Source organism: Arabidopsis lyrata (assembly GCF_000004255.2).
Source record: "Arabidopsis lyrata subsp. lyrata unplaced genomic scaffold ARALYscaffold_7, whole genome shotgun sequence".
In the NCBI taxonomy this organism is placed as follows: Eukaryota; Viridiplantae; Streptophyta; class Magnoliopsida; order Brassicales; family Brassicaceae; genus Arabidopsis; species Arabidopsis lyrata.
The window spans coordinates 5583094-5604481 of NW_003302549.1; the positions used below are offsets into that span (position 1 = coordinate 5583094).

A 21388-nucleotide genomic window follows, 5' to 3' on the forward strand; every position below is an offset into this window, starting at 1 on the left:
AACTTATATTTAGCACAATTTTGGAAAGACTAGAGAAAAAAAATAGTACTTAGAAGGAAAGAAAGAAATATATTTTGTTCCTTATCATTTTAAGTGATGTTCTTATGCAAATATTTAATATATTTAATTTTTTTGACCAATTATATTTTACAGTATATTCTGTTATTACTATTAAAGTATTAATGATGTTTTAATGTAAACTAGATAAATTAAATAAAAATTTGTGATTTTCTAATGTGTGTACAAAAATCCTAAACATCACTTAAAAACAGAGGAAATATTTTCTAAGATCGATATAACTTTTTTTTTTTCATCTATTATTGTCTCATACATTTATATCTTTTTCTCCATTATGTTATAAATAACTTTATGACGTGGAATGATGTTAAGTCATTAAAAACCTCACGGCTTACATTATATAGGCTCATAGCTTAGTAACACTTCAACTGATATGCAAAGGATTTTTAGAGAAAGATGAATGGCAAAGTTGATCCGTTCATCTTATTGCGGATCTAAAAATTGACAAAGTTGTATAAAGCCTTCGTAAAGTGACGAGGCAATCACAAAATTGAAACATAACAGAAAAAAAAAAAAAAAAAAGAACAGAGCTGAGACAGAGACTCTCCATTACCATTAGAGAGAAATTAACAAATCCCTAATTTAGACGAAGAAGAGAGATTTGATAACAAAAACAATCCTCAGTACCTTAACATTGTTTGCTAGGTTCACTGATTTTTTGTTATATATGGAAAATTTGTAAAAGATAAACATTAAACAACATACAATAATGATAATTGATTAGTGTCTAAAGCCGGTATGAAAAATGCCAAAATTAAATAGAGATACCGAAATGACACTTGCATATCAGCAAACATTGTGTCACATAACATATTCTGAAAAAAGATTACTTCCTTGATTATATTCTGGAGTCTAAAGCCATGATGGTACTAAGGTTCATGGGGTTCATGTACTCAACGGAACCAGTCATGATTTGTTGGACGATGAGTCGGGTGGCTTTTTCGGTTGGGTGGAAAGGGTCCCAGAAAGCATAGGCATTGCGGTCAGGGCATAGGCTTGACAACTGGGTACAAACGCCTTGCCCGTTGTATGCTCCTTGCCCACAGCATGCTACCTTTGACGTCACAAAACCTATGCAAGTGTATCAAATTAGGTCTAAAAATGATTCATGACACATATATACCAATTAGGAGTACTCACCAAATCTTTGGGGATTGTTGATGAAATCCGCATTCGTATTAAAGGCATTAGCCCCAATGAAAACATCAGAACCAATCTCACGGTTAAGTCCTTGAAGCATTTGAACCAAAAGCGGATTGAAGATTGCTGCAGCCTGTTGAGCCTCGGGTGCACATTCTCCATTCACACTTCCCGATGAGGCAAGCTCGGCTGGTACGCAACCCAATGGTCCTGTTCCCGTCACCATAACCCTCCTCGCTCCCAACTCATACAGCCTCTGCATCCCAGAATAAGAGTCAAAACCCTATATATAAACCTAACGTGTAACCTAAGAAATTATGTGTATACCGTTAGGATTTTCTTGTATTCTGAGATGAGAAGCTGGCTAAACTCGCCGAGAGATGATTGGCGTCTTCTAGAAGAGATGGGAAAGAAGTAGTTGTTGACGAAATCGTTGCCACCGAGAGTCATGAGGACAAGAGCCCCGTTTACAAGCTGTTGTGTTTTGTCTGAACCTATAATCTCACTCACTCTCTCTTGATACTCTTGGAACAGCTCGAATTGCCTTCCGATCCTAAGAATGTTCAACTGCAATAAATTATTCACACCAAAAAACAAAGATTAGACTGGAGTCCAAAATAGTTTAGTTTATTTTGTCTTAAGTGATCAAAAATATATTTAAAAATGAAAATTTAGTTTAATTTGGAGTTTAATCAAATTTTTAAAAATTAAACGAGATAAAAAATACTTACAAATTGAACGCCAGTATCGTTGAGTATTCCAATACCGGCAGAGGCAAAGTTAGCTCCGATCAATAGCTTCTCTCCGGTGAGCTCAGGGCTAAGAATTGGCAATGTAGGCTCAGATCCAATTTGTTCACCTAAAAAAAAACCAAGCAAAATGACGAAAAGATATTTAAATAAAATTATAGAATTATAACTGAAAACGGTGCCGTACTGATGATGTCAGGGAGGTTCAAGCCGTTGGAGAAACGACCAGTTGGTCGACCGGTCGGATAATCGATTCCATACGGCGGAGAATCAGCACGAGCGGTGGTGACTAAGTAATTGTTATTACCACTGTCCACGAGTGAGTCGCCAAACACAAAGAACGCTCTAGCCGCGTTTGTTTGTTGCGGCATAAGAATTAACGTTACGCATAACGCTGCCGACATAAAAATCCATGTTAGGAGAAATGTGGACATGATCTAAAGCGAAAGCTTTTGCGTTTTTTTTGTAATAATATGAAAAGTTAAAGAAAAGATTAGTCTCCCGCTCCTACGGCAAGTCTCTTGTTTGTTATATAACACTATGGATAAATGTATTAATGATTTACATTATTTTTGGTGTATGTAATAAATGTTATGTCGTCGGTCGATCTAATTGTGAGAAACAAGCTGTTAAGAGGGGGAAAATGTGAAATGCAAAAACTAAGATGTATTGTCGTACGTATATTTATTTATACATAGAAATGATATGCATTATTATCGTCCATACATATTTTTATGTCCTTAACTTCAAACAATATGCTATATAATTAGCCCTTATTAAACAAGTTGTGATCATCAGGGTTTTGCTTGTTTCTTTTTTTTGATAGAGCAGGGTTTTGCTTGTTTCAACACAGAGAAACACAAGTTCTTTGAAATAGGATCGTAAAACAATCCTATTTCATCTCCAACAGCAAGCTCCTTCAATCTCCATAATGCTCCAATGTAATATATATCAGATTTATGATTGTACCCTAAGGTTACCTCGTACTGGCTCCCTGTATCGTAATCGTCGATCTTGATCTCTATAGGATCTTTTTTCACTCTACCAATGGGTTCGCCCAAACTTCTCAAAATATGATTCTCAATATCGTTGTTATTATCAAAGTCCAACCAACCATCACTTTTCTCTGTTATGATCTTCCTTATCTTCCACAAAGATGTTTTGTTGTCTTCACATACATTTTTCAAAGTAGAAGAACACGATGGCCTTTCCATTTTCTTTAGTTTTTCTTTGTTTTGTTTTTGGTTTATAATTTTTGATTATGTTAATTTTCTGATGGATTTCATGTAACATATATATGAGAATTTTTAGATTGGGCGTGCGTACTCATTAATTTTTAATTAATTAAGCAAAGATTTTGGATTTAGTATTATCCATCATGCATAGATTATCCAATTGATTACGCGTTATTCTTTTATTTAAAATTAATTGAAAATATATACTTTGGTCAACTTAATTGAAAGTCTTATAAACTTCTAATTTCTAAATTAATTTTATAAATTAAAGATTGATAATCCATTTTGATTCTTATAAATTTTGTTTTGACATGTTTCAGCATATTAAAAAGGTATGATATTTTTATGTCTTACAATATATGTTGATTTTAAAGATCTGTAATACAGTATCTTACAACTTTGTTATATTTTTTATTATGGAGTAAAAAGATATACCCTTCTAAAAGTTACATTGAAATCATAAAACAATGTTCCTTTTGATGCAAAAACATTAGCCTAAAACCACACACTTTATAGAACAAATTGAATATCCTATATATATAATTAGTTCAACAAAATTTTAATGGTTTAGTGGTACCGAGTTTTCTTTGTGGACATAGTCCAAATTTCGAGTCTTCCATACTCAGTTAGTCCGGGTGTGAACTCAAGATTTCATTGGTTTGAAGTAATCACCTAAATATACATGGGGAAGAAAAAACAAGACATACACACGACAAAATGACGTCTCTGAATATAGTTTTACTGGAAAAACATTATCGAGGAATCGAAGAATGCTAGGCCGTCCAATTAAAGTGACAGATTTAAACATTAGTGTACTCAAATCATCAATAAATAAAAATAGAGAGAGAGAAAGGGGTAAGCCTAAAATGTTGTTGGTTAGTTATATAAGTGGTTGTCTATCTTTTTCAGTCATCTAACATTCACATGCATACTTAATTCTCATCATCATCATCACAAACAATACAATCATCATGAGCTGTACCTTTTACATCACTTGAACTCTTCTCAAACAGTCCCCATCTGTAGTAGAACTTGAAGAACTTCTGAAGCGGGAAGTCTCTTCACAATCAGCTTTCCACCCTAGCCCATTTATTATATAGCCCATTTAGTTTGTTAGGCCTCATCAACCACATCAATTGCAAGAGGAAATTATTAGTAAGTTTTTTTTTTAAAATAGTTTGCATGCTTGTTAAATGTTAACTATGGATGGATTATCATGGCTTTTCTATCAGTCGGGCCGTGCTTTCTCTGATTTGAATGTTAAAGAATTTTTGGACGATTTTTTCATCTTTCTTAACCTTATGAATACTACTTTTTATTAAAGGCCACAAGAAACCCAAAAATTGTGTTTCATGAGAAATCCATCAACTCTTGAGATTTCCATCAACTAAGCAAGTAATTCATACATATATATAGTTTTGTAATAACATCAAAGTGGCAACTCTAACCGTACTACTACTACGGTTTCAAGATAGTACTCCCTCCGTTTCATAAAGAGTGTCGTTTTAAGGTTTTATTTTTGTTTCACAAAGAGTGTCGTTTTAGGTTTTCAATGCAAAATTTAATGATTTTTTATGTTTTATGACTATTAGTATTCTGCAGATTGTTTTACTATTGGGCAGATTATGTTTAGGTATATAGTTAATGATGTTTTTGTTTAGAAAAAACAAAAAATTTAATGTTTTCTTAATCTGTGTGCAAAACTCTAAAATGACACTCTTTGTGAAACAGAGGGAGTATAATCCGCTTCCATAACCGAGACCGCCTATTGATAGCATAATCTACCTTCCGGACCCTCTCAAACATATCCCCCAGTGTAATTTCCGGTCGTCCGGAAGCCGATCGGCAAAATTCACATACTTGCAGCAAATTTAACACATACTGTTTTCAATTATTAGTATATATCAATAGTTTTTGCTCACAAAAAAAGGTATATAAATATTTAAACCATTAATAATTATATAATTAAAATAATAAATGAGAATTTCGAAAAAGAAAATGATAGAAAATGAAGATTAATTAGTAAGCTTCGGATTCTATCCTATCTGTCAAAACAGCTTTTTTCTCTTTTGTCCGAAATCATCAACATACTCTTTCTTCGGAGAAAATTTGATTTCGTTTTTTCTCGTCTTCTCCGATATCGTGTTAGAAAAAATGCGTCACAATTGTTGCCATGTCTCGTTCGCTTCCATTCTCAAGATCCTCAATTTTCTCCAAGCTTTCATCGGTATCTCAATCATAATCTACTCGATTTGGATGCTCGATCAATATAATCATCACGTTCCCGTTGATCCTCCTCCGTCTCAGCCTCCGGCGGCTTCATCTCCGGATTCTTCTTCTTATTCAAGAATTGAGATCAACAGTGTTTCTGATTCTTTGAAGAATCCGATTAATCTCGTATCGGGTATCGTTCTCGGAGATTCGGGTTTCAATCTCCGTTCCTTAGATCTTCCTGCTCCATGGTATTATAAAAGTTTCCATTTTTAGGGTTTTCAATTCAAATCTGTGCCTAATTGACTAATCTTGTTTTAAAAGGACGAACCTTTAAAATGCTTGATGATGATTTTTGGTGTTATTACATTGGGATTAAGCTAAGACACTGTTTTATGCTTGAAGGAGAATGTTCCAATGAATTTGATTTGGTTTGGTTTTGAATTCAATGCAAGGTTTATCTACTCTTTCATGGCCATTGGGATTTTGGTCTGCATTGTCACTATCATCGGTTTCATTGCAGCTGAAGCTATCAATGGATGTTGCTTGTGTTTCGTATCCTTTTATACATAGTTGTGATGTTTCTCTTAATATTATTCAGTTGTGATGTTTAATCCTTGATAAAGGTCTTAGTATTCAATTCTCAAAACTCTTCTGATCATACTCGAAGCGGCTCTCGTGGGATATATAGCGATTGACCGTCACTGGGAAAAGGTGAGGTGTTTTTCTTGCATTTTAAGGTTGTATCTTTTGTGTTGTGTTAACGGTCTGTACTTGTGTTTCTATAGGATCTTCCTTATGATCCAACTGGAGAACTCAATAGCCTTCGAGCTTTCATCGAAGAAAACATCGATATTTGCAAATGGGTCGGGATTGTTGTGGTAGCGATCCAGGTAACAAACTGAGTTCTTGCCTTTGAGTTAATTCATGATTCTTTTAGACTATGTTTGTATTCATATGTGAGTTGGTGTTTCAGTTACTGTCATTGCTACTGGCTTTGGTTTTGAGAGCTATGGTTTCACCCCGACAATCAGAGCTTGACGATGAGGATGATTTTGAGAATCCGATGAGTAGAGCAAGAGAGAATCTTCTTGGTCCACAGGCAAACCAGACATCTTCTGGATCAAGCAATATTGACAATTGGAGGTCCCGAATCAGAGAGAAGGTAAAAAAAAAAAAAAAAACTAAGTTTCCTTGTCGTTTGAACTTACTACCAAAGATTTAAGCTTGTGATTGAATGTCATTTATATTCTTGTTCTTCTACAGTACGGATTGATCAACGGTCAGAGCCAGAGTCCATCAACTTAACTCAAAAGACAGCGTTCTTGTGTCTGGAATCAGTACTCTTGGTTTTGTTCCTCTCTGTCCTCTCAACTTTGGAGTGTGCATAGATATTACACAACTATGTTATCGTTTGATGCTTTTTTTGAAACTCTGTTTAGATCGCAACATAGCTTTCATTTCAGTGTGTTTGTGTACAAAAGAGTAACGAGATGTGGTTAAAATGGGAACAACTGCTTATTGCTCTGCTTCAACAATGGCTACACAGCATTTTGTTTTCTCTCTCAATCATTACAAAAAAATCGAGACATAAATCTTCCCATAGACAAAAAAATAAACTTAACACTATCTTACATTTTTATTCAACGTAGTATATATTGTTACTCTTGTCTTATCTCATCGTGTAAGATCGATAACGGCTTCCTCTACTAGCTCTTGCAACAATCTCTTTTCAATTTCAATCCCAAAGTCGTCTATTTCAACTTGCAAGCTATGAGTCCATGTCCTCCCGACTATCTCGTCCTTCACAAGACTCTCTGCAGCCAAACTGTTGGCGTCCATGTCCTCTCCTGAGTCACGCTTGCTAGGCTCATCTGAAACCCAGTCCTTTAAATGGGCCCACACATGCTCCACCAGGTTGAAATGCGGAGAACCATTGCCCGGGAGCGTAGTCGTCGTTTCTAAAATGATGGAGTTGATGCGGTCGAAAATGAGCTTACGAGTTGATCGCTGTTGTCTGCGTTTGCCTTCGTGGATGAACTCCTTGATGTTGTTGTTATCTGGGTTGGTGTATTTGTCTCTGAGTAAAGAGTCTAAGGGACTGTTTGGCAAGTGCCATCGTGACATGAGGGGGTCATGAGAAACCGTGCAACCACTGCTGAAACCAGCAGCTGTCAAGATCGTTTCTATGAAAAGATACCAGTCTTCATCCTCATGGACTCCCATTGCAGGTTTAGATATGTCGTCTGTGCAAGAGTCATCATCCCATGAGAGGGTCCGAGCAATTGACCCGATTGGTGGTGATTTGTCGATTAGATTAGATTTAAGAGACACTTCCTTTCCTGTTGAGAACGGAACATTTAGATTAGCATACAAGGAAAGTTAAGTAACAAAACTCTCTGAAAAAGCTAAGCAACCAGAGAACTAACCTTGAGCTGTCCAATGTCTGGTTGACCCAGAACATTCTGGAATGCTGACAACTTCCTCTTCAAATGGTGGAAACAAAACCGAAATTGGACTCGGCTGGTCCTGGTTTTCAATTGTATTCCCAGTCGCTAGGGGCTTTGGTGTAGTCACTTCCTCCTGCAAATGGATCAAAATGGCTACTGATTTAACATGAATATTCATCCTCCTTGAATAGATTGAAAAAGGTTTACAGAATTGGTGGGATACCTCGCCTGGGATTATGCTTTGCTGTTCTGATGCATCAGGAGGGAGACGATCTCTAGGAAACAAACAATCTTCGCTGGTTTGTCCGGTAAGAGTCGCAGGAGAAGGCGTTGTTAATTGAGACATACTGCTGCATTGAGATGCATCTTTTTTCTCCTTGCTTGCTTTATTATTCTTAAACAAGAACAGATTCGAGACTTTCCATGACGATTTCAGGCTTCCCGTCTTAGTCAGCTCTCGTGGAGCCTGTGCTTTGGAAGTCCCCAAAATAGATCTTTCTCCGTTGAGTCTAGCGTCAGAGACTGATTTTGACCTTGCAAGTTTATTCAGAGAATCACTTGCCATTTCCACTTGACTCATATCACTGGTTATGCATGATGTTGATACCCTCGTGGCTGGTGCTATTTCATTGCTCCCTTCCTCAGATTCAGTTGTCACTTTGGTCTCTGTGAGTGCAAGCATTTCCCCTAAGGTGCTTGAGGTTCTTGAAACATGTTTAAGCGGTTGAGTTCTTCCCGTTACTGACATCAACGCCCATCTTTCAGAAAGTCGCTTTTTCGCCTCTCTGCAGACAGATGACTCTGGAGAAAATGAAGCTCTGCTGAAAGAGGAAGGAGAGAAAAGACTTTCAAACCTATTTGGACAGTCCCAAGAATGCCTAGATGCTGGTGACATGATCTCCGAGTCGCTAAGATTTCCCACTAGATCTTCGTTATCAGACTTGTTAAAAGAACTGTCATCACCGATATAACCATTGGATAGGACAGAAGAAGACTGAGTCTCGTTCCTGTGGTGACCCATCAAATTTTCGCGCACTTGACGAGTAATTTCTTTTGCAACTTCTTTAGTCTCAACATCTCCAGGCTCATCAAAATATCCCCCACCATGTAAACCCCTTGGAGAGGATTGGGATGATGAAACAGCCTTAATATCTAGAGATTTTCCTAGACTAGGCTTCAAGACGACAATTCGGGTTGGCTGTACAGTGTGTTCCTCGGCTCCCCGGTTGACATAAGATGACGGGTAACCCAGATCACGGTTCCCCCATCCAGTTTCTTGACTTGATGAAGCCAATTTCTTAACCTGCTTGTTCTTCCTGCCTTGAACCACAAATCTTTCAGTTTCAACAGCCTTCGAAGGTCTCAATACTGTGATTCGCTTTGCTTCTGAATGAGGAGGAACATGGTGAAAGTCAGAAAGATTCTGCTGAGAGAATGAATTTGATTCCTGGAGAAATTGAACAAATAAATCCTTGTTGGAGCTTAAAACTTCAAGTGCATCTTGGAACTCTTTGGATTGGTGAAGACTGTCATCTGTTACAAGGCGTTTTGCTTCTGAGAACTTTTGACGAACAAGAGCCATTTGTTTCTCAGTTGTACTTTCATCATATCTTCCTTTTCTAGGCGAGCTATCCCTTGAGCGACTCACCTTCTGAGGCGACTGCCACGTTTCGTACACATCTTTAAATTCCCTACTGAACTCCTGATACTTTTGGACGTCATTATCTATAGAAGTCACCGAATGATTCAGAGAAGAGTGTGAATTGCTTCTGGATTTGCTTCGCTGTGTAGCAGTCTCAGGATATGTCTGGGGAAGTGTTTCCAAACCCATCAACTTAGCAACCACATTAGTTGGGCTCTGTTTATGTTCTACTTCTTTTGACATTTCTCGAGCAATGAGTTTCTTCATCGGTGTACCACTTACTTTGCTAGAAGCACTTCTCCTCAAATCAGACATAATCTGGGCAAACAGTGCAGGCAATAAACTTTATATGCCGTGACCATAATATCAAACATCAAGTGGTGCAAATAAAGACAAACGATCTGAATATAAAAAATCTCTACTGCTCGCATGCATAATATCTATAATTATTTAACCAAACTTACCAATTCAGCTTCTGAATGGCCTTTATAAGAGGGGCTTGGCATTCGAGTCACATCAGATCGACTTCTTGAGAGAGAGGATCCTGCCAAGAAACTACCTCGTGTCAATAACACACAGGTGAATACAAAACTCAGATAGAGATAGATAAAGGATACTAGGACATAAAACTTGGTGCAGGAACATCTTAGTAAGTGTCAGAAACATAAGTAAACAGACTTGCATAGGGACTTGACAGTAAGAATAAACTGAAAGCATGACTAGTGAACAAACCAGTAACAGAGGGAAATAGTCATTACCATAAAGATGTGGTTTATCTGTAAGTAACTTGTTCCCATTAACAGCTGTTCCAAGATCAAATAGGTTAACCATCTTCCCTAAGCATCCTGGAACTGGACTTTCAATCTTTTGAGCCTTTCTGCCTCGGACTTCATTCATTCTGTTCCCTGCAGCTTCACAACGATTTAGTTATTATCTAGGATGCTTATAGCGCATTAGAAACAAACAGCAGTTGGCTAAAAGCCGGACACAAAACTATAACAAACAAAGATTCCTAATGAAGAAACCTTCAAGTTCTCAAAGCTTCAAAATTTAAAAAGATCCAGGAAAAGAGAAGAGAGTAGAAAGAAGACAATATTTATAGGAGCAAAGAGGAACATGCCAAGCATAACAAAACAAGAACTTGGTAAGAAAAGTAAAAAAAAAAGAAGAAGAATAAGATTCTGTAATCGGAGGGAGACTTGATAGTGTCTGAACAAAAGATAAGATGAACCCAGTAACCATTAACACATGACCTATCACAATCAAAGGCAGTCACTTTTTTAAGCTCTAAACACAAACAAACCCCTTGTGAAAATTACAAATCAAAACTTGACTCACCCTTTATAATTAGACCCTCCAACAAAATTCCGAGAATGATGATAGAAGAAACAAACCTTCAGGCACTGTGGATCTGCATAAACCAAATTCCAGTATCAGTGATAGAACTCTCTAGTAATCTCCTAAAAAGAAGTAACCTTTGGTAATAAATGTTACATCTTTAACAAAAACAAGCAAATTGACAAACAGAAGAGTAAAGCAATCTAGCCAAATAAGCTCATTTAATCACAATTGGAAAGAAACAGTAAAGCAAGAGCAGAAAAAGAAGCTAATCGGTGCAGAGAGAGAGAGGGTAAAGGATCAGAATCTAATTGAAGTAAGAACAGGGAAAAGCAAACAAGAAATCGAAACGAGAAAATAGGTAAAAAGAAAAAGCATCGGAAAGTGAGATCAGAGCTTAAATGATGCTTTTTTTTACTCGGGGGAAGAGAAGAGAGAGAGACCTGTAAATGTTAGGAGCTGAGCTGAGCTAGCTAGAGTAGATACATCGGAAACTCCGCCGGAGAAGATGCCCGCCGGAGATCAAGTTAGCCAAATCTCCCTCTCTCACGAAATGGGTTTTAAGAAAAAATGAGTCTTTTTTTTTTATGACGGAATGAATCTCTCAGGTACAGACAAAACAAATCGAGAAGAAAATATGGGGGAAGTTGCTCTGCTCCTCTCTTCACTCTCTTTCTTCCTCTTTTTTGTTCTCTCAATTATTAATTTTATTTTGTTTGCAATATCTTCTTTTATGTCTTTTGTTTTTATTATATGTATATATAAATTCAATAATATTGGAAATTGAGATAAGGAAAATTTATTAAGAAACCACATTGGGAAATCAAATTTATTCATTTGGATTTTGTAAAATGTTCATTCAACTAGAGATTCAAGTCTGAGGCTCGATTTCTTTGTTCAGTTGAAATAGTGTCATGTTTTACGTTTGATTAGTAAGCTACTCGACAATTACATTCATTCTAAAAGACTAGTCCGGTGGTAAAAAACGAGAATCATTTCTAGTTATAAAAAACAACTACTTGTTACGTTAGTACATGTGGGAGCAAGTATTATATATTTAGTTCATCTAAGACATTATGTTTAACTTAAACTGGCCAACTAAATTTACTTTTAGATGAGTTTTTCAGTTTTACATGTTTTCTACCAACTACTGTGGCAGAAACAGTCTTTTTAAAAACAAATTGTTCTAACACAAAAAAAAAGTTTTATAGTAGTTGGTTGGTGCTATATTATGTATGAATGATGGCAAAAGACGTATGGAACATCAAAACTATATTCGCAAGTTTTGTGAAGAAAAGAAAATAGAAAAGAGATGTGATGCTTAAACTTCAATGATTAGTGCTAAAAGCAAGAAAATCAGACTATGATCATATACTTCATCTCTTTCTATTTTTGGTTGCACGGATAGATCGTCCCAACTTCAAATTCACAATGAATGCTTTGATGAAAATTTGGTATGGTACAACAACCAAATCCTTTGTTTCTGCTACTCTCACAATTACTACTAAGTCTACTATAGTAGATATTAGTACATTTTATTTTGGCATTTTTATATACACATTTTCATTTTAATGCAAACAATACAATTACTATATGTTTCCCACTGACGAGTAAAAACTTAATTAGATACACAGAAAGCAAATAAATATAACTTGTCCTTCTCATGTATGGCCGAGTGGGCAATGTGGAATGATGATCCATTTCTGTGTTGTCATATTATCGTTGGTTATGAATATCGGTTTCCCCATACAATTTATTGTTTCGTATACTAAGTTCTTTAACATGCTTTTTTTAAATGTAACCAAGAACGTCGTGAGATCGAAATGATCAAGATAATGTGTAGCACATACGCAAGCCATGTAAATTATGCAGCCATAAAAGAGACGATACGCTAAACAAGAATCATTATATGGTTTCGAGCCTTCGAGTAATAAAAAGATAACGACTACACTACTATTGGCTCTACATGTTTTATATACATAAATCAAATCGGGACCAAAAATAAGAAAAACTGAAATGGACCAGCCATTATAATAATGTATGTATGTATCTTTAATATCCGTTAATAAAAAAAAATAGATAACAAAAAGAGCAATAAAAACATAGAGCGATAACATTTTGTCGTCATCAATTTCAAGAAAGAAGAAAACTTTATGGCCTTAATCGATAATATGTATATAGAAAAAGAAAAAATAAACCATCTATTTAACAATCTTTTCAGCCACAAAATTATAAAGCTCTTAAATCCATCATTTATACTCAAATCATCTATCAAGAAAACTTGATATAATTCTACTAATTTTTTGGCCAACTTTTTTTTTTCTTGAGCTATTTGGTTCCTAGACGATTCGAACCGAATAAGGCGTAGTTACCTTTTTAAGAAGATTGCACCTAACTGCTATTGCCACTGGCTCAAAATGGCTTGCCTAATGTTGTTTAGTTTGCCAATGTATTATTACCATTTACTACCAAGAAATAAATTTGACACATAATACATTACTGACATTACATATTATGTACTTACATCTTTGAAATTACTCATTTTAATAACGAATTACAATTTTTGGCTATTTACAAAATGAATACGACTTTGACTAAGATGGTTATGAAAAGAAGGATGAGATGTGGATGTATGTCTTTTCATGAAGATATATAAAGAGTACTTATAATTTCATATCTTATGATTAGAAATCTAACTTTGAGGCCATTGTGTACCTTTGAATATAGCTAGTTTATAGTCACGGGACCCTTAGCATAACCAAATCACTGACAAGCCATAGCATTCCACGTGGTTAAGTGCACACTCGCATTATCATCTTCCCTCCGGTTCGACTTCACGATACCGGTACAGCAACTAAACCACCAAAATATCATCGGTTTCGTAGATTTAAATCACACTAAAACCAAATTTGTACGTTAAATCATTCGTTAGTAATTCGTTAGTAATGCTTATTAGGTTTTTGTCTTGACGAAATTACTCCGATGACGTGGCAATGTGGGGTCCACTAAACAGCGTAGCCAATCACATAAGTAGGGGAACACGCCAGTTGGATTATGCCATAAAATTTCAGTTACAATTTATTATGCAGTTCAAATAGAATAATTGATTTTACATATAAAATTTGTAACTAAAATATTTTACACCGTTGAATTACGAAGATCAAATACATTAGGCTCAGATTCTATGTAAATATTTAAGGATATAATAAAGATAAATCTAGAATACTATACTTTGAAGAAGAAAGAAAACAGCATGGCCATTTGCTGGCACTAAATAATTAGTTTATGGACACAAGTAAGACAATAAACTGTACTGCTAGTGTTCCATTTCATGTGAGTACACCTTTACACTCATTACAATAGAATACCAACCGACCCTTATAATATAAGGTAGAGAAATACAATATATTCATCATAACTTGTTAAAAACATGAATGTGCTAATATTTTTAATCTTGTGACACGATGTTTGTCTTTTGGTAGTTGTGTCTCGTATATCGATATGTAGTGGTCTCACTAGTATTTATGTGCATGAAATAAAAAATGTCGACAATCTAATCAAATTAACGGGTTAAGAGATCACTAATTAATATGCTTTACTATAGTATATATCATTCGATTATGTCGTTCATATTATTGTTACAAAAAAAATACAACAAAAGAAAGTGCTAATATAGTTTTTGCGTGTGCCTATAGCTGGGGAACTACTTGCAGATAATAAGTTGGATAGCTAAAACAGGAGAGCTAATAAGGATCTCATTTACAAGAAGAGAAGGAAACGCATGTGCATATACATTGGCCAAAGAAAGAAAACAATAGAAAAACACATCGAATACAAATTAAAAACATATTCTTTATTTACCTAAGTATACTTGTGATTTCTTTTTTTTTTTTGATAAACAACTTGTGATTTCTTGCTCTTGACTATATAACCTCAAGTTAACTAAAATGTAGTGAAATAAGAAAAAACTCAGGTTGATTATGATTAAAAAAAAAGGTTTTGCAAAGAAGATCAAAAGATAATGGAAAACACAAATGTATGAGATATTTGAGAAATTTTCTTTTTGGTAGAAACTTGCAAAGAAATGTTTAGAGAAAATGTTGAATGAAAAATAATTAGAAAAACATTTAACAGTGGAAATTATTGACTTTGTTTGTGATTATTTTCATGATATAGCATATCCATGTTAGTTTTGCAAGTGTTAGCGACATCAACCAACAACACGTTTTGTTGTTTGATCTGTAGACTGTAGTTATTAGTGAGTAGTAAACAACGACGACTAAGCTTTATCTATTTCATAGTCGTTGGTTAATTGCCAGTTTTTGGCAACACATTTCAGTGACTAACGACTTAAATTGTTAATCACTAAAAGTTAGGTTTCAGATTTTGAGATCAACGTACGATTACTACTAAAATATGTTCTTGTTGTGAACGACTACAAAATAAATACGACTTAATTGCTACAAAATGTCATTATTATAGATATTTTGCAACTTGCAAAACGAACAGAATTTAATCGCGGACTGATATTATTACCGGTATGAAAAAACATGGTTCATCTAAAATATAGGTTTTGGTTTACATTTTAGGATTAATTAAAGAGTAGTTATGGATTAAATTATTTTTAAATTATCTCCCTTTAACAAAGAAAAAAAAACAAAACATATTTACATGTCGATTTTGCAAAGAAACACTAAATATTTACCCACATAAAAAAAGAAAACACTAAATATTTACTTTTTCCTCGTATTATTCATTTTTATTTTTAAATTTCATTCCATAAACGTGTAACAAAGGAAATCTGAAATAAGAGTAACCTAAAACCACGTCAGCACATTATCCTTAAGAACAGATATGTGATGTACACGTGGCAGATCTCAAGTGGAGGGAAACGATTCGTTTAACCCAAAACATCTCAAACAATTCCTCTTTTCTTAGCCTTACGAGCATATTACTACTATCAACAAAACCAATCAAGAAGCACTATTTCGTGTCGGAATAACAATAAGAAAGAAAGAAAAAGAAAAGAAAAAAACCAGAGATGGCGATGACGACAACATCTACGGTGTTTGTTCTGCCGGCCAACGTCACCTCGGCCGCCGGCGCTTCATCGTCCAGGAACTCCGTGTCTTTCTTGCCGATGAGAAACGCCGGTTCTAGGCTCGTAGTCAGGGCAGCCGAAGATGCGGCTCCAGCAACCTCGTCATCGGAAGGTTCTCCGGCAGCTGCCGCTTCTCCGGCTGGAGCTGCTGCCACCAAACCCAAGCCACCTCCGATTGGCCCTAAGAGAGGGTCTAAGGTCAGCTAACCTAAACCGTTTAAATTTCATTAGCCAAAGTTACTTATTGATCGTTGGATTCATGTATATGAGCGAATTTTATTTAAGTTCTTTTTGGTAATCTGTAGAATGGTGAAATGACAAAATAAATCTGCCAATCACACAACTAGCTAATTAGTAGGAGTCTTTAATTGCGAAATCGTAATTTTTGTATCATAATCACTATGCAAAAATTGTATCCTTAGTGACGAAATAAATAAATTTCACCACATCTTTTGTTCATAACATGGTTCATATCTAATTGTGTTTATGCGCGTGTGACTTGTAACCACATACTTTGGTTATAATCAATCGTTTCTTATCTGATATAAAGTCTTGGGATTCGTAGGTCAAGATTCTAAGGAGAGAATCCTATTGGTTCAAGAACGTTGGATCAGTTGTTGCCGTTGATCAGGTAACGCATTTAGTCTCCAATCAACTATCTAACGGTCATATGTATATATCTTTCACCATGCCGGTTTGTATCGTTTCTTGACCCGGATTTTAAAATGTGCAGGACCCAAAGACCCGATACCCGGTTGTGGTTCGGTTCGCGAAAGTGAATTACGCCAACATATCGACCAACAACTATGCATTGGACGAGGTCGAAGAAGTTGCAGCTTAAATGGGAGAATTCAAAAACTGTGTATTCAATACCGGTCTATCCGTTTGTAACATGACCCGAACCGTATGTACCGAAAAGTTTACCAATTATTTCTCCTCATCTGAATTTCGAGCCGGTTTTCTTATTTTTTTCACAGACTGTGATGAAAATTCAGTTAAAAGTCTCTTTCTAATCATGGTTAGCTCTCGTAACCGTTTTCATAAACAATTCGAAACCGGTATATTTCACTCGGTACACACCTAAATACTCGGTCTGGTCTGCTGGGATAGATCTTAAAATCGTATTTCCAAATAAATATGACTACAGAAGCGAAACTGATCATTTTTAAGTCAAAATCTTTTCATAACTATACATTTGATAAATTTTATGAGACTAGAAACATGTCATTTTGTCCCCAGTGGCGGAGGTAGCACTATACCATGGGGTCAATTGACACCCATGGATTTTTAAAACTTAGTCTAATTTGATTAATCATTTATAAATTGACTCCATTACAAAATAAAATTTGACCCCCATCAAATTTTAATTTAAGAGAAAAGCACTAAATATTATATATTATATATAAAAAATATTTAATACAAATAAACTCATTACAAATAAACAAAAATAAAACTATATATCCATTAAAATGAGTTCAACCTAATTATCTCTATTCTTTTGCTACTTTATGATTTTCTTTTTCTTTTTTTTTCCTCTATTTCAATTAACATTATCCATTGAAAATGATATTGAAATAAAATTTTGAGTTTTTTTTTGTCAAAAATTTTTAAGTTAAAATTTGTATACTTTAGTTTGACGTAAAATATTTTGATGCTTTTGCTCATAAAATTGTTTATGTAACAAAGGAAATAATAATAAAATACTTACAAAATATGAACAATTCTAAGATAAAATTCTTAAAAGTATATTTTGATGCTATTTTATTTTTTCTAATGAACTTATGTATTTTCTATATAAAAAAATTTGACCCCTATAAACAATTTTTCTGGCTCCGCCACTGTTTGTCCCTAAAGTATTAAGAGTATTTACACTCTACCATCCATACCATCAAGAAGACCGGTCCAGATTCCCTTAACCGGTGGAAGTTGTGCTACAAAGGCTTGCCATGGAGGATAACCCACTCCACTTGCTCTTACACGCCCGTCCAAACGCAGTGACAAATACCTAAAATCAACAACAATTCAGTGGCACTGAGTTTAAATCGATGGTCTTTACGCTAAAACACTCATATTTTCAGCTCAAGAACCAGTGCATGAGCAGTTTAAACCGGTTCCAAAATGAAATGCAAGGAACTACTTACACTGGAGAGTCTGAAGAAACATTGGCAAGCTTCTTCTGCTCATTTAACCACCTGTTCATGCAAAAAACAGAGATCAAGAACACCTCCAAGTTCGATTCTTTCAACTCGGTTTCACTATCTTTAAGGAAAGATTCTTACTTTTCCCATTCCGGGACAAAAACCGGAGTCACCCGCCACAGTCTCTTCCTTCTCTGACTTATTTCTTCATCCACAATGTCAGCCTCATCAAACTCCAAAACCGGCGAATTCCCATCCGTAGCATAAGCCACGACAACCACACCTCTCTCCACAAGCCCTTGTGTAAACTCTTTACTTCTATTAAACGCTTCTTCAATAAACTCCGCAGGACCAGCGCAGATCACAAGCCTAGCAATGCCTCTGAGATCACCTACCGAGATAACCTTATTGTTCTCTTCGACCCTCATTTTGAGTTTTGCAAGATTCTCTTCTCTCGAAAGCCTAGCCATTTGCGCGTTCTTGGTCTTGTTTTCGTTGAAGTAGAGGAACGCAAAGAGAGAAGCAGCACCAATGTCAATCCCCAAACCCTTAACGATCTCAAGAACTTCGCCTGATCTAGCCGGATTCGCCAGGGCACCGATGAGCCTGGAAGTGGCTATTAGTCCCCCTAGTGAACCGCTAGCTATGAAGGCGAGGTAGAAGAACATACGGACTGATCTGAACGGAGACAGAACCTCACTACGGATTCTAGCATCAGCACTGAAAGTAAAAACAGAGATAACTTAGCTCTGTCATTACAAACAAAAGGGCTTCATTAAAGTGTCTAACATTTCACAGAAACAATGGTAGCAACAAGCTGAGAGATAACATTCTTGCATTCAAAGTCTCAACCTTTCATCATCTCATTGAGCATCAAAATCTACCAAGTACTAAAATTGATTCAACAATAACACAGATAGAACCTAAACCCATTATTCATTTAAATCTAAAGACGAAACCCAATTTAAAATGTTAGAAGAAGTCGAATTTTACCTGATTTCGGAGGGCTCATCTGCAGCAAAACACACGGTGTTGAAAGACAAAGGTTGGTGCTTTCCAGTTATTGTCAATCTAGGAGAAAAATCAAGTCGTTCTCTGTGATTATGACGAGAAAATCTACGAGGAGAGTATGATTCTTTTGACTGATAAAGAGCTTGTTTACTAATATGACAATGGTAGATGTAAGTTTGAGACGAGACCAGAGTAGCCATTGGTCTCGCTAGATTCTCTGCAACTTCCCCTGTTTCAGAAGATGATGACTTCTCTTTTCATTGTTAGATCATTTTTCTCTCTATTGGCCTGTGTGATCCTAAACTTGCCACGCTTCTCTCACATTTGGGATTTTCTGGAATACATTACATCACTTTTTCCTCCTTTATTTACGAGCTCTGTTTTTTTTCTTTTGGGTAATTTTTGGGTTACTATGAAGGCTTGAAACTGTGAATTCAAATTATTTATTAACTATGATTATTGTATTCAAATGAGGTACAATGATAATAACGAAAATAAGAAAACTTTCCAAGCTCCATATGCAAAATCTCCGAACTAGTTTCATCACCTCCTCAAGACTGACCAGTTTTACCGTTGGCTTCAGCTAACATCACTTCCAGATCTCCTTTCCTGTTAAGCTTCACTGTATCTGTAATACAACAAGAAGAAGATTATGTCGACTATTGAATCACATCCAAAACTCACATTTGAGAAGTAGAAGAAACTGAGGCATCTAACCAAAAGAGGTGAGATGAGAAGGAGAATGTACCTGTGCAGCCACCAATGTGCTTGCCTCCTGATCATTAGGACACAGATTAGACAATTTTATGTGTTTGTTACTAACTGAAACTATGTTGTTCACTTCTTTGAGATATCTAAAGGTTTCATCTTTTGAAGCAGGATATAGAGAAAACAGCTTCCAATGAAGATATGATCGATATAAACGGATTGAAATACTTACCGACAAAAACATTAGGAACAGTGTGTTGCCCAGTAAGTCTTTCCAGTACCTTCTGCAGTTGTGGCCCTTGTGGACCTGAAATGAACCAAACATAGTTTACTCAAACAAAATTAAGATAGAAACATAACAGATTTTTCTCTCTTGTCCAAAATCACCAAATATTTTGACAATTGCATCTTCAACTGTTATCAAAGAGAGACAACATTTACTATTATGATATAAGTATAGACTAGTGATTCTCCAAGAAACAAATACCAAAGGCAAACAAGAATCCCCAAAATGTAAGTTTTAAACCCAAAGTCCAGAAACAGGAGTTAAAGATATTAAAAAAAAAACATACGAACTCATTCGAATCTACAAAACTAAACCAATTGAAAGGTGAACAAGACTTGTGTTCTTTCACCGAGTCTAAATGCCACAACACAAACTAAATTGGTACTATGCATATGAAACCAAATCCAAAGGTTAAAGGCGGCAATAGAACTAATGGATACTTCTAAACAACTAAAAATCATTAGTTCATCCTCCATCTAAAGCCATGACATGAACTAAAGCTTAGTATAATCATAATCAATCAATTAATCAAAGCTAAGCTATGAAATAAATAGAAAGGTTAAGGAAATGTAAACATACCAAGTTGATCCAATTCAATAACCAGTGGCTGAACCCCAAGTCTCTTGAACAATGTCTTCACTTCAGTACAGTATCTTCAATACACAACCAAACCCCAACAAATTATCAACAGAAACATTAAGATCTAAAGAACAATAAAACCCATGTAAAAAAACGATACTTTACAAGAATATTTAACAAACCCATTCTCCAATTAAGCAATCTTAATTTAGATTATCTGAAAATATTGAAAAGCAAAGAGAGTAGTGAACATACGAGCACCAAGTTTTGGAGTAAACAACGACAGTGTTCTCAGTCACTGTTTTCCTCACGCTCTCTTCCATTCTCGATCCGAAGGAAGAAGAAGAAGAAGACGAAGCAGCCGAAGAAGAAGAAGAAGACATGGCTCGAACAGAACATGACTGCTTTAGACATCTCTTGAAAGAAGATCCGACAGATATCAAAGAGAATGAATAAGAAGAAGAAGAAGAGATTGAAGGAATCGGATCTAGAGACGACGATGCAAGTTTCAATGGGTTAAATGCTGTGACTGCCATGGCGATTTCTGCGACAGATTCTTGGAGCTTCTTCTTCTTCTTCTTCGTCTTCTTTGCGTGCTAATTTGTCTCGTGACGTGACTTGTCCTCTTTTTTCCTTTGTTTTTTAATTAAATAAAATGGCTGAAATTTCGTGACCAACAAAAAAAAATCTGATTTTTTTTTATTCTGATGGATTCACTATAG

General features: G+C 35.6%; 7 protein-coding genes across 9 annotated transcripts; 2 read left to right on the forward strand and 5 right to left on the reverse strand.

Moving 5' to 3' along the window:
* Positions 1–642: 642 nt before the first annotated feature.
* On the reverse strand, positions 643–2541 carry LOC9305544 (GDSL esterase/lipase At4g28780). Its single transcript, XM_021018237.1, has 5 exons — positions 2155–2541; positions 1950–2077; positions 1546–1785; positions 1219–1474; positions 643–1149 (listed from the first exon to the last, which is right to left on the reverse strand). Exons 1-5 carry the CDS (start codon positions 2399–2401, stop codon positions 917–919), a joined length of 1104 nt encoding a protein of 367 aa, XP_020873896.1. The 5' UTR covers positions 2402–2541; the 3' UTR covers positions 643–916.
* LOC9305545 lies at positions 2498–3349 on the reverse strand. Its single transcript, XM_002869428.2, has one exon. The coding sequence runs from the start codon at positions 3179–3181 to the stop codon at positions 2762–2764; it is 420 nt and encodes a 139-aa protein (XP_002869474.1). The 5' UTR covers positions 3182–3349; the 3' UTR covers positions 2498–2761.
* Positions 3350–5221: 1872 nt separating this feature from the next.
* Positions 5222–6973, forward strand: LOC9305546 (tetraspanin-20). Its single transcript, XM_002867391.2, has 6 exons — positions 5222–5664; positions 5869–5968; positions 6047–6127; positions 6202–6306; positions 6390–6578; positions 6680–6973. The coding sequence occupies exons 1-6, from the start codon at positions 5357–5359 to the stop codon at positions 6719–6721; spliced, it is 825 nt and encodes a 274-aa protein (XP_002867437.1). The 5' UTR covers positions 5222–5356; the 3' UTR covers positions 6722–6973.
* Positions 6908–11519, reverse strand: LOC9303510. 2 transcript variants are annotated; one of them, XM_021016973.1, is made up of 7 exons: positions 11287–11519; positions 10844–10916; positions 10264–10410; positions 9970–10049; positions 8087–9823; positions 7843–7996; positions 6908–7755 (listed from the first exon to the last, which is right to left on the reverse strand). In XM_021016973.1, the coding sequence occupies exons 3-7, from the start codon at positions 10400–10402 to the stop codon at positions 7091–7093; spliced, it is 2775 nt and encodes a 924-aa protein (XP_020872632.1). In that variant the 5' UTR covers positions 10403–10410; positions 10844–10916; positions 11287–11519; the 3' UTR covers positions 6908–7090. The 2 variants fall into 2 exon arrangements, with proteins under 2 accessions (XP_020872632.1, XP_020872633.1); XM_021016974.1 differs by having other exon boundaries at positions 10264–10416.
* Positions 11520–15704: 4185 nt separating this feature from the next.
* Positions 15705–16960, forward strand: LOC9305547 (photosystem I reaction center subunit IV A, chloroplastic). The gene is made up of 3 exons (XM_021016824.1): positions 15705–16142; positions 16510–16575; positions 16678–16960. The coding sequence occupies exons 1-3, from the start codon at positions 15885–15887 to the stop codon at positions 16783–16785; spliced, it is 432 nt and encodes a 143-aa protein (XP_020872483.1). The 5' UTR covers positions 15705–15884; the 3' UTR covers positions 16786–16960.
* An 86-nt stretch (positions 16961–17046) lies between these two features.
* LOC9303511 (protein LOW PSII ACCUMULATION 1, chloroplastic) lies at positions 17047–19494 on the reverse strand. 2 transcript variants are annotated; one of them, XM_021016823.1, is made up of 5 exons: positions 19076–19494; positions 18224–18802; positions 18086–18136; positions 17794–17949; positions 17047–17180 (listed from the first exon to the last, which is right to left on the reverse strand). In XM_021016823.1, the coding sequence occupies exons 1-4, from the start codon at positions 19291–19293 to the stop codon at positions 17811–17813; spliced, it is 987 nt and encodes a 328-aa protein (XP_020872482.1). In that variant the 5' UTR covers positions 19294–19494; the 3' UTR covers positions 17047–17180; positions 17794–17810. The 2 variants fall into 2 exon arrangements, with proteins under 2 accessions (XP_020872482.1, XP_002869476.1); XM_002869430.2 differs by lacking the exon at positions 17047–17180 and having other exon boundaries at positions 17614–17949.
* A 26-nt stretch (positions 19495–19520) lies between these two features.
* On the reverse strand, positions 19521–21330 carry LOC9305548 (glutaredoxin-C5, chloroplastic). The gene is made up of 5 exons (XM_002869431.2): positions 20922–21330; positions 20667–20740; positions 20034–20108; positions 19842–19868; positions 19521–19721 (listed from the first exon to the last, which is right to left on the reverse strand). Exons 1-5 carry the CDS (start codon positions 21200–21202, stop codon positions 19645–19647), a joined length of 534 nt encoding a protein of 177 aa, XP_002869477.1. The 5' UTR covers positions 21203–21330; the 3' UTR covers positions 19521–19644.
* Between the last annotated feature and the right edge of the window lie 58 nt (positions 21331–21388).

Bases quoted from the DNA above. Each gene is read 5' to 3' on its own strand.
- LOC9305544 (XM_021018237.1), bottom strand. From the start codon at position 2,401: ATGTCCACATTTCTCCTAACATGGATTTTTATGTCGGCAGCGTTATGC. The intron at 2,078-2,154 runs GTACGGCACCGT...GTTTTTTTTTAG, and splicing joins GAACCTCCCTGACATCATCA to GTGAACAAATTGGATCTGAG. The intron at 1,150-1,218 runs GTGAGTACTCCT...ACACTTGCATAG, and splicing joins CAACAATCCCCAAAGATTTG to GTTTTGTGACGTCAAAGGTA.
- LOC9305545 (XM_002869428.2), bottom strand. From the start codon at position 3,181: ATGGAAAGGCCATCGTGTTCTTCTACTTTGAAAAATGTATGTGAAGAC.
- LOC9305546 (XM_002867391.2), top strand. From the start codon at position 5,357: ATGCGTCACAATTGTTGCCATGTCTCGTTCGCTTCCATTCTCAAGATC. The intron at 5,969-6,046 runs GTATCCTTTTAT...TAAAGGTCTTAG, and splicing joins ATGGATGTTGCTTGTGTTTC to TATTCAATTCTCAAAACTCT. The intron at 6,128-6,201 runs GTGAGGTGTTTT...GTGTTTCTATAG, and splicing joins TTGACCGTCACTGGGAAAAG to GATCTTCCTTATGATCCAAC.
- LOC9303510 (XM_021016973.1), bottom strand. From the start codon at position 10,402: ATGAATGAAGTCCGAGGCAGAAAGGCTCAAAAGATTGAAAGTCCAGTT. The intron at 7,997-8,086 runs GTATCCCACCAA...ATCCATTTGCAG, and splicing joins AAAGCATAATCCCAGGCGAG to GAGGAAGTGACTACACCAAA. The intron at 7,756-7,842 runs GTTAGTTCTCTG...CGTTCTCAACAG, and splicing joins CAGACATTGGACAGCTCAAG to GAAAGGAAGTGTCTCTTAAA.
- LOC9305547 (XM_021016824.1), top strand. From the start codon at position 15,885: ATGGCGATGACGACAACATCTACGGTGTTTGTTCTGCCGGCCAACGTC. The intron at 16,143-16,509 runs GTCAGCTAACCT...TGGGATTCGTAG, and splicing joins GCCCTAAGAGAGGGTCTAAG to GTCAAGATTCTAAGGAGAGA. The intron at 16,576-16,677 runs GTAACGCATTTA...TAAAATGTGCAG, and splicing joins CAGTTGTTGCCGTTGATCAG to GACCCAAAGACCCGATACCC.
- LOC9303511 (XM_021016823.1), bottom strand. From the start codon at position 19,293: ATGGCTACTCTGGTCTCGTCTCAAACTTACATCTACCATTGTCATATT. The intron at 18,803-19,075 runs GTAAAATTCGAC...TTTTACTTTCAG, and splicing joins GATGAGCCCTCCGAAATCAG to TGCTGATGCTAGAATCCGTA. The intron at 18,137-18,223 runs GTAAGAATCTTT...TTGCATGAACAG, and splicing joins TTTGTCCCGGAATGGGAAAA to GTGGTTAAATGAGCAGAAGA.
- LOC9305548 (XM_002869431.2), bottom strand. From the start codon at position 21,202: ATGGCAGTCACAGCATTTAACCCATTGAAACTTGCATCGTCGTCTCTA. The intron at 20,109-20,666 runs GTATGTTTACAT...GGTTCATTTCAG, and splicing joins TATTGAATTGGATCAACTTG to GTCCACAAGGGCCACAACTG. The intron at 19,869-20,033 runs GTAAGTATTTCA...CCTAATGATCAG, and splicing joins TGTTCCTAATGTTTTTGTCG to GAGGCAAGCACATTGGTGGC.